Raw genomic sequence first — 11,348 nt, forward strand, 5'->3', positions numbered from 1 at the left:
TAAAAAAATAGCAAGAAAGACAATATAAAACAGTAAGATAAGCATTGTCTAACATTTTATATGTATTTATATTCCAAAATAGTATTCCTCACCCAGCGAATGATTTGCAAAAATTCTTTCCCCGCTTAAGGGGTTAAGAGTATGCGTTATTTTGCAATTGGATTCATTCTCTGAACTTACAGTTTTAAACTCATAATTTTCACTAGTAACGTTAGGTCTACAGTGGGTGCAAAGAGTATTTTAATCGTATTCCGCACTTGATCGAAATAACGTATGATTAAAGAGCATGACTCTACTCAAATATGTATTTTGTACATACTATTCTATTTTTCATTAATTGACCGTTTCATTAATTGAATTTCTATTTTATAGTATATGACAGAGAAGATGGGCGGAGCGGAAGGAACAAAGCTCGACGTCGACTTCATGGACATGGAGAGGGTGAGTACGCTTTTCTATATTTTTAAGGTTTCCACGAGGTGTTCCTATTGCGTCGCGTTTAACCTTGAATCGATCTTCTCGTAGGATGATGAAATTCTTTGTGTTTCTTTTCATTGTTACTAGAATTTCTCTTTATCCCTTAATAATCATACGAATAGAGAAAAAACGAGTGTTTTATTAATTGTGTTCGAATGGACAGGTGTGTAAAATGATACAACTTTGATCGTAGAAAACGGACGTCACGTACGAGCTGGTGGAGGAGTTACAGATGAAAACGAAAGAGTTCCTTCAACCAAATCCAACGGCGAGAGCGAAGATGGCGGCGGTCAAGGGCATCAGCAAGCTTAGCGGCCAGGCGAAAGCTTCGACTTATCCCCAACCGGAAGGTGTTCTTGGGGATTGCATGCTTATTTATGGCAAGAAATTGGGCGAGGACAGTATTTTTGGTATGCTAATTTAATTTACGTAATAGAACACTATGGACAATTTTTTGGGAGAATAATATCTCGATGTGTTTAATTGGGCGAGCAAATATATTTTTTCACACTCCGTAGGCAATCTGAGTGGTTTATGTCCAAGTCTAATTTATTTACTGTTCTAGGCTTTCAAAAATTCTGGAAAAATTTTGGAATATTTATTGGTCTTTGCTATTATGTATTAAAAATTTTTTCCATAAAAATTCGTTTCGAAGAAACACAAATGTGAAATTTCGTTTGAGTTGTCAGCGACCCAGATTGCCTGTGGAGGGTTAAAGTGTACATATCATTTTCTAATTATATTATAGGGATAATATTCAAATCTCTAATATATTTTTTTATATATTATTTTGCATATTAATGTCCCGTGCATCATATGTGACCGACTGGCACACCGTCGATGCACTGTCGACACTGGGATCCAGAGCAAGACATTCCGTGTCAACGATGCTTCGACGGTGGCAGCGAACGTGTTAACCCTCGCACTACTGCACTTCTGACTCCCACCGATAATTCACAGTCGCTCGAACTCCTCGCCGATATTGTACTAACCAATGACGGTGGCTTCATCTTGATCGGGAGAACATTTAGGAAAGAATCAGGAATTATAAAAAAATTATATTTATTGTAACATTCATATTACTGGTACACGCATAACATAATATAATTGTCTTTTTTTGTGATGAATATGTGATCGTCTTTGGCTGCGGCAAATTGAGCATACAGAGATTGCTCGCTGGTACTTGGTAGTATTGACATGGTGTAAAAACCAAACAACAAAGATAATAAAAAATAGACTTTTGCATAGAATAAATTTTTGGTCTTCTCGCATACGTCTTTCATCTTCAAAGTTTTGTAAGAAACTAAAAAGGGATTTATATTTTTGAGAGCTGAAGAAAAGTCGAGCACGAGTGTTTTATTTCTATGAATTGGTTCATTTGCCGCTATGTTGAGTGAGATCTAAAGAAACCGAACGTTCCGTTTTCGGTTACACTTCTCGTTGTGGATTTGTAGTGGTAATGCTAAGCGATTGTCATTTTGTAACTACATGTACAGTTCCGTCGCTGTGTGCGTTATCGCTCTTAAGACGGCGAGTCAGCAGTGACTCCGGTACAGTGTACAGAGGGTTTTACAATTGAGGGTTAGACAATTTAAGTTCTTTTGTATTAGAAATACTAAATCCAATATCGCTTGATTCACTTTGTAATTGACCGTTTTCTAACAATATAACTGAATCACATCCAGACAAAGCTCTCAAACACTTTCTGTCACCAGAAAGCTTTGCCCCGACTTCAGCCTCTAACGAATATTTGCGTCGAAATATGGCGGTGCAACTTTCCGCAAGTACCTTACTTACGGAGGAATCTGCAAAAGTAGACGCATAAATATGCATCTAAACACCGGCGAAGAGATTCGGGTCATATATCTTTTTTAATTCCTGTTCACAGCTCAGGCACTCGTTGAAATGGGCGAGGCGATGAAGCAGATGGCGGATGTGAAATATTCGCTGGACGACAACATTAAACAAAACTTCTTGGAGCCCCTGCACCATTTGCAGACTAAAGATCTGAAGGAAGTGATGGTAAGTGGTGACGATGGCGATGGTTATTAAAAAAGTTTCCTTTCTTCTGCTTCGATGAGCAGTGTTGTTTCAGTTAACATGATGAGAATATATGAGAAAGATAAAGATGATGGTGTGCGTGGAATTGATATTCTCTTTTGTTTCAGCATCACCGGAAAAAACTTCAGGGACGAAGGCTGGACTTCGATTGCAAGCGAAGACGTCAGGCGAAAGGTATACTTGGCTGCGAGTTGACTTTATCTCTCCGCGACGTTTATTGATTTATTTAAGCACAACACCGTGTCGGGGCTGATACGTTACGTCCTTGCGACGAACACGAAAACTCGACGCGTGGCGTTTGCAATTATATATACATATATATTTGTATACAGTATATATTTGTATATATTCTCTTTTCCAACTTTAAATATAATTCGTCGAACGTCTGGAAAAAGACGTCGAGTAAAAGACAGAAAAAAAAAAGAAAGAAAAGTGAAGCTCTAACGCACAATTTAGGCGTGCGTTCTTCCTGCGTTTTTACTTCACTTTTACGCGTCTGTCTCCGTTTACAGGCATTCCATTCGCACGTTCTGCTGCATGTGCACGCTGTCATAGATGAATTATAGTTGGTCGATGTTATATTGACGATGATTTCTTATTTATTGTACGGGGTGTTTCACTAACAAGGTAGGGTCTCCAACTGTTAATCATCGATTTTGATAATGAACTTACATATGTACGTGTAATGTAATTGTCGAAAAAATATTAGACATTTTTTTTTTACGTGCCGAATCCCAAGTTTAGGGAAAATACCTCTCAAAGTTGAAGTTGAAACATTTTTTTACAATATCTCAGAAACTATTGAGTTTAGAAAAGGGCTTAAATATACAAAATGTGTGTTTTTTAATAAGAAGTCCGCTTATGTAAATATTTTTTAAACACCTTTTGTTTAAATAACATATTAAAAATTAATACTTCCGCGTTAATTCTATTCTTTTGACATTAAAACAAAACATTTGAACCATTTTTCAAAATCGAATAGTGTTTAAGATATTGAAAAAAATTTGTTAACTTCAACATTGAAAACTATTTTCACCCTTTAAACTTAAGAGTCGACTAGTACAAAAAAATATGTGTTAAATATTTTTTCAGAAACTACATTGTACGTAAGTTTCATAAAAATTGGCGATTTACACTTGGGGACCTTCTCCTGTGAATCACGTTTAAAATATTTCTAATATAGTTAGCGACCATGAAAAAATATTTTAAAGAGCAAATTTTTATTTTGGGATTTCTTTTTTTTTTGTATTTAAAGTTGTTCATGTTTTTTAAGTGAAACATATGTTAAAGTTAAGATTGGGATTTAATCATTTCGTAATAAGCTTCGTTTAAGGACGTAATTGTTAATTTAATTTAAGAAAGTGAAATTGTTTTACAATTTTTAGGCTATAAACTGCACTCAAAAAGAAGAATGTAGAAACATATTATTTTGAATGTATATTGGCATATTCGCTATAAAATTCGAAATAATCTACAAAGTAATATTGTTAAATATTCTAAATTTTTGAATAGCACTTTATATGTGTTTTCTTTCAGAACAGAACAAGATATGTTCCATGATACTATATACAGTTTTGATCCGTAATAAGTAACTCGATCGGGACCGACGAGTTGCTTATTACGAATCAGGTATGCTATTTGGCTTGACTTTGTTCTCGAACGGGACGAGAGAACATGGAGAGCGAGCGAGAGGCTCGAGATGTATATATATAACACGCCAGCAGGTGCTTATTACGGATCAACACTCTATTGCATAATTTTATTGAAAATTTTTTAAAAGAAACTTATTTGAATTTGTGCTTGAAATACAGCAATAATTAACTTATATTCTAGATATTCTTAGTTTCTTAAATTGAGATGCAAGCAAATCAGGTGTTATGTGTAAATAAACTATTTAAGTTCATACGCATATTTTTAAACTTTTAAGTGAAATCTTAAAACGTGCAATACTGTTGAACTCTATCATATCTCTTCATAGTTTTTCTATATAAATTTAAAAAAAATATAAATTCCATTTATATAATTGCCTACTTTGTTAATAAATATTCATAATTGTAGCTAAAATCATTTGATATCCAGAAATATATTTTTGGATTATTAGTAATAATAGAAATATTTTAGATACTCAAATTAAATGAAACACCCTGCATATTAGGTTCAGTAGAATTTATACCATAATTTTGTTTCTCTCAATTCACTGATCTTAACATACAATTGAATATTTATTTGCAAATTATTTGACCATTGAGTTCTTCATCTTGAGTAAAAGACAAATAGATTTCGTTTTTTGTTTGTTTTTCTGCTTTCTTAATCATTAGCCGTTGGAAAAAGATCTGCAAGTCCACATTTTGGAAGTCCAGCCAAGTCCTCGTCACCGTACACTGGTACGTGACTTCTTTACGTACAATAATTATCAAATTCGACGTTGTATTTTCAGTTTTCTGGTATTCATAATTAAACCCCTCAAAATTTAAGTTAGTTCCTTTTAATATCTATAAAAATAACATTACATTAGAATCAAACGAATAAAATCCCAATCCCACTATTCTTTTCAAAACTTTGACGTATCTTTGTATATTCCTTTTTTAAAATAAATTCACGTAGACTTACACGATTGTAAAATGTACACTATACTCTCAAACAATTGTACAAAGAATATCAAAAGTAACAGGTATAAGTACTTAAAAGTGCACCAAAGCTACTGCGAATGTTGAATGCGTTGTACTTTGCACATTTCACAATGAAACTTGAATATTTGTACACGCTTGTGTTTAGAAAAGAAAGAACGCACACGACCAAAATATTTAAGCGTTTTACTCGGTTTAATTTTGCTAGCTTCTTCTTATCCTTGTGCTCTGTACTTATTATATGTACCGAACTTAGGCATTAAAGCAACCCAGTAGTGCAATTTTTAATATCTTCACCGGCGCAAATTTTGCGAGCAGGTTCTCACGTTTCAGACGACGAGATTCGTCAAGCTGAGGAGAAATTTGCTGAAAGTCTTCATCTGGCACAATTGGGCATGTTCAATCTCTTAGAGAACGATGTAAGTAAAAAATAATTAGGTCATGCAATATTTTAAAAAGTTTGAAATGTAATGTACATATTGTATGAGGGCATTTCATTGATGTTTTCCATATTTTTTTATTTTTAGGTAGAACAAGTGGCACAGTTGGCGACATTCAGTGAAGCTCTTCTGGAGTACCATCAACAGTGTACTGAGATTCTGAGAACACTAACAGAGACGCTCTTAGAGAAGTACGTACTGATATAGTGTGTCCCACCAGAACCAGAACATCTAATTACCTTTTTTGTTTCTGATGACACGGGAAAATGTTTCAGACATAATTTTTTATCGAAGTTTACTGAATTAGATAATTTTTATTTACTTTTATTTACTATGTTTTTTAAAACTATTTAAATTATATTTGAAACATTTTCAGCAGAATGTATAATCTGAAATAAAAGGGATAATTAAGTATTTTATTTCTGAGACACTCTGTATAGTATGATACAGTAACTATTGACAGCTGACTATACAAATTATTTTTGTTCTGATTTCTATAATTTTGGAGATTTGAAAGTGGTAATAGTTACTGGTTTCGTTACTTCTTGTCATAGATTTAGCTTCTGTTTATTACTCATAGTAATTGTCTAATGTTGCAATGAAATTTTCATTTTTAATTATAGGAAAGACGAAGCAGCGAACAAGCCAAAGCTGGAGTTCGTGCCGAAGACCTTAGCTGATTTACACGTTGATGCATTACCCACATCGGATGCTATGAACGGTGGGAACTTCTCCCTTCACGGTAAAACACATTTAACACATACACATACAACATGGTGATACTTGCGGGTGGATTGGCTGTCTGTTTCTTGTTTCCTCTGTTATGCAACATCTCTCTGCGTGTCCTGCAACTATACATTCTGGACGTATACATTGTCGTATTATCTCCTAACTGAATTTACCTCGCCATTTCTTTGGCTCTCAGATGGACGTTAAATTCTTTCTCCCTTTTGCACTCGAAGCAATATATTACACTTACACACGTTAAATTAACTTTGGATAATTTTCTAACAGAATAATACAATATTAATATGTAAAGTATTGTTAAACTATGCTTCAACTTTAATGTGAAAGTTGGTAAATTCTATTTATCATTACTTAATTGAGGTCAAATGAAAAGTAGGGTATATTAATTAAACATAACATAATAATTTTATATGTAATAATAACAAATTTTCTTGTAATTTAACATTGATTATGATCATTAGTATCATGTGGTATGTTTGGCTTAGTGTTCTAAAGTTACTGAAGATTCAAAAATGTTATTTGATTTAAAGCAACAAATATAGTATTGGATTTCCGTATTAACTTATTTTTTAATTAAATTTTCTTTATACACATTTTATTGTGTATCAGTAAGGTAAATAAAATGCAATTTCAATTAGTAATTTATTATTAATAACAAAAAAGAAAAATATGTAGTGGTTCTGTGGTTCATAAATGAAAAATAGTGACTTAACATTTTTCAAAAGAATAGTAATCACGATGCAATGTTGCTTATTTTAGAAACTGAAATGAAATTCAAATCCTGTACAATAATGTTGTAAAAATTTTCAATTCAATACTGTATATTTTCCTTTAAAGTAAATCAACCTCTACAATGAGTAACTTTTTTGTAATCTTGATAGTTTCAAAGATAATTCTACATACACGTGAACCAGAAATATTATATACATTTTCATTTACGAACAACTACATCGAACTCATTCATAACACTTTTCATCACACGTTGTTCGACTGTCCTCTCTGTATACTGTCGCATACTTGAATGTCTGTCCTTCTGACACGATGTAGGGGCAAGTCGAGCTGGGTCTCCGATCCATATGGACGGGAAGCGCTCGCAGCTCGAGCTATTTCCAGCCGGAAACCCGCCACAATCTGCCAATGGTAAATTTTGCATGGCGTTGGCTTCTCATACTGTAGGGTTCAATTGATCGATTAATTATTCAATTTCAATTCTATCGCTTTTCGTGCACCCGCGAACAGGGCAAGAAAGTAATTACTATTTTGCCTTTTGCATACTTATATCGATGTACTCTTATTTAGCGACTTAACGATCATTAACTATTTGCATGTATGCTTCTCTAATGATCGTATTTTTTTTTGTGTGTGTGTGTGTGTGTGCTAGAATGCGCTTTTTGTAGAAACCTTTGTTTTCTGTTAATTTCATAGATTCCAGTGATATGCAGTAATAATTTGGACACCAAAAGATCTTGAGAATTAACCATTTTGCATATGTACTTATTACGATATTGCTTGAGATTACTCTATGATACGATAAAGCATTTAAGTTGAATAAATAAAATGTACATCTACTATATCCTACTTAAAAAATTAATCTCTGGATAGAATTTTAAGCAAGTATACAGAACTGTAATTCCCAAAATACTTTGGTGCTCGAATATTAATGTCATCGTACTTCTTAAATTTATCTAGTTTTTAGTGAGAAAAATCATTCCGTTATAGCCATTAAATGTTATTTTTTAATTTTGCATTATATATTGTGTCTTATCCAAGATAAGATACAAATCATCAAGCAGATGTTTAGATACCATAGTGTTTTAAAGGCTATTGCAGCAAGTCTAATGTTTCGTTGCATTACCCAATTTGTTTTGAGGATAATTCTGAGAATTCTATTACTTTCTAGCATCTCCTTTGCCATCTCCGAGCAAATCGCCAGCCAGGACTCCGATGGCAAGACAACCTTGCTGCACCGCTTTGTACGATTTTGAGCCAGAAAATCCTGGAGAACTCGGCTTTAAAGTAAATATAAGTATTCAGACATCTTTTTATTCTTTATCCAAACTAAACTAGTTCATGTTAACTACCCTGTCATTTTATTTTTTGTATATTAGAAAACATTTTATTTAATTATAAACGATTTTTGTGGAAAAATTACAGATGCATAGTGTATAAAAATTCTGTATTTTCCAATAAGGTTCAAAATTAGTCGTTTTTACTATTATCCTTTGTTCTGTCAATTTTACAGAGTATCAGCATATTTATTAAACAGCACATGGTTTTATAAAGTATATAGTAACTAAAAGCTAGTAATTGAAGAGTCAAGGGAAAAAGGATGAGTGTCCATTTTTTGCTTGTTATGATATTTGAATGCATATGGATGTATTTTTTATCGTAGAAATGGAAAAAGAGATGAAAGTTTCAAGTTATTGCTATTTAAACAATAACAGTACATAGAAGAAAATGTGGGGGCATCTGTGTTTATATGGAACAAAGAAGGGAATGTGCATTGTACAGTGTCTTTATGCTATGTGAATGCATCTTTTAAGTATGACCGTAAAGTAAATGTTAATTAATTCAATAATGTCGGAAGAATCAGTACAGGTTTCGTTTAAAGTTTGTTTTACTCAAAATAACATTAAATGGACACTTATACTTTTTTCCTTGTACTCTTCAATTAATATTTCTATATTTGGATATAGAAGTCCTGATCAATAAATTCATTTTGGACACGAAACGATAAGAAGTGTATAATAATTTTGTATTTGTTTTCAGGAGAATGATACAATCACTTTGACCAAGAAAATCGATGAGAACTGGTACGAGGGTATCTTGAACGGTCGCACGGGTTATTTCCCAGTAACTTACGTGCAAGTCGTAGTGCCATTACCTTAAGAGGACGCGGTGCGTCTCGAAACCAAAGACCCTGTATTCGTTCACCAGCGTTTACCATGAGAATTATCTTACGCTCCAATTAGCCTAAAAATCTCTCTGTCAAGACTATTCTCTATTGAAATCACTTACGTTACGATGCCCCAGGCTTGTTCGAAATGATGGATTCCCAAGTTTTACACTATTTTACTTGTTTCGTTTATTTCCCTCTTGTCTCCAAGAATAGCTCTATACGCATGTTAATGTACATATATAATGTTATAGTGTCTTTTATCGACGTAAGGACCTTCGCGCGCGCAGATATATATATAACACAGGAGTACACTACGATTAAGTATGAACACACACATACACATAAACATACACACATTATACATCATGAAGTACCTACGATGGCAGTCCACTGTTAAGGGCGGCTCTTGTTTCACTTTCTACGTCGTCTCATGTGTCATCTGTGTAACATCGTCCGTTAGTTTTTCTCACCAAAGTTTAATTGCACAAAGGTGTCAGAGCGCCAAGACTGCACTGAGACTCCTGAAGAACGTTCAAAGTACTCTTTACGTCAAGTATTTTCCATTCATTCGTTCAACAATCATGTATTTATTAGTAACATTTTAAAATTATGTTGTTTTTATAGATAATCGATTTGACAATAATCGTGTCTTCAGTTTTAAGATTTCTTCTTGCTCATTTAAGCGTTTCAAATGCGCGACACATTCATCGTTCAATGGTCATTGCTCATTCTGTATATTCGTTTCTATGTGTTTGTTATTTGTTGTATCATGTTTTAAAGCGCACGGTTCCTGATGCGAGAAAGAGATACTTTCATCGAATCATGTCATCCATTTTGCGTTGGTCCGCACGGCGCAGCAAAAAAGAAACCGTATAACTCGTATTATTAATATCTATTGATACGTTGTATAGCGAATCGTTTCCATTCCTTTCGTCGCTTTTCGACCTTTAATCTCGTATCGTTTGTCGTTCTTTTTAATCATTTAGGTGACACCGAATAGAGGTTAGGATTTAGTTTAAGTGATCTTCAGAATGGCGGCGAACCTCTTCCACGAAGTCGTCGATTAACAGCGATGAATTAGAGATGATTCTATTCGTGTTTTCCATTATGACTTTCGGCTCGTAAAAAAGAACGTTAATAGCACATATGATTAATAACGTGTGTTTCTGTCAGTAATGCTCCTAATTAATTTAACTAATGATAATTTTTCGCTCTTTTCACGTGAATCGTAGTTGCGGTCCCTTATAATCTTTCCTCTTTTCTTTTTTTCATTTAGATGTTTAGTACTTGTTAAGTGTGACTTCCTATAGCGAGTGAACTCAAATTGCTGGATAAAGAATAACCATGAAATTCTGGAAAGAAAGTAGACTTTAATCTAGAGATCCGAGTACTTATTAATTGTCTTCGCGGTCAGACATTTTGATTTCCACCCTTCCTGGACTTTGTACGAGAGTTCAATCGCCAGAACAATGAAAGTAATTAAGGAACTTGGTTATTTGTTGCCACGTGGATTTTAGGTAATCTTCAACAAAATATTTGCTAAGTATAATATTATAATAATGTTAGAGTATATAACTTACTTATTATATTTATTTATATATATATATATATATGTATGTATATGTATTTATATGTACCTGTTCTTTTTCTTGGCCTTACCTTACATTCTGAACCGTTCCAACGGCAATTTCGAATAGTTGGTATTTTATGATTTTCACGGCATCCTTAGAACAACGTTGCAACACGAGTGTCATATGATTATGACTTTGTGTGGTCATAGGTAGTCCTACTAATTAAGTAATTATAACGTAACGTGACATTTAACGTTGATATTATTAAACAGTTAGTTTTATTCATACTTCTATATACTTACGTTACATTTAGATGGTATGTCATAATATTGTAAACATTAGGTATTTTCTATCAGTTCATTACATTACTATGATCTCGTGTAATCTGTAAACTAATATATTTTCTAGGAGGCAAAGTTCTAGCTATAGATTGACGAGTTGAATTGGAACGTTGTTCTGGTGCCGTCTAAATTGTCAAGAATGAAACTTACGGGTTGATTTACCACGAAAAAGAAGAAAACAAAGC

At 33.4% G+C, this 11,348-nt stretch overlaps 1 protein-coding gene across 3 annotated transcripts; it reads left to right on the plus strand.

Annotated features, from left to right (window-relative positions):
- Nucleotides 1–376: 376 nt before the first annotated feature.
- LOC108578963 (endophilin-A) lies at nucleotides 377–9,748 on the plus strand. Of its 3 annotated transcripts, none has more exons than XM_017942386.1 (11): nucleotides 377–441; nucleotides 671–887; nucleotides 2,366–2,499; nucleotides 2,646–2,712; nucleotides 5,499–5,584; nucleotides 5,693–5,796; nucleotides 6,229–6,347; nucleotides 7,400–7,492; nucleotides 7,592–7,600; nucleotides 8,253–8,368; nucleotides 9,122–9,748. In XM_017942386.1, the coding sequence occupies exons 1-11, from the start codon at nucleotides 388–390 to the stop codon at nucleotides 9,239–9,241; spliced, it is 1,119 nt and encodes a 372-aa protein (XP_017797875.1). In that variant the 5' UTR covers nucleotides 377–387; the 3' UTR covers nucleotides 9,242–9,748. The 3 variants fall into 3 exon arrangements, with proteins under 3 accessions (XP_017797875.1, XP_017797877.1, XP_017797876.1); XM_017942388.1 differs by having other exon boundaries at nucleotides 6,229–6,326; XM_017942387.1 differs by lacking the exon at nucleotides 7,592–7,600.
- The last annotated feature ends 1,600 nt before the right edge of the window (nucleotides 9,749–11,348 follow it).

This window comes from Habropoda laboriosa, unplaced genomic scaffold (genome assembly GCF_001263275.1).
Source record: "Habropoda laboriosa isolate 0110345459 unplaced genomic scaffold, ASM126327v1 scaffold30, whole genome shotgun sequence".
Classification (NCBI taxonomy): Eukaryota; Metazoa; Arthropoda; class Insecta; order Hymenoptera; family Apidae; genus Habropoda; species Habropoda laboriosa.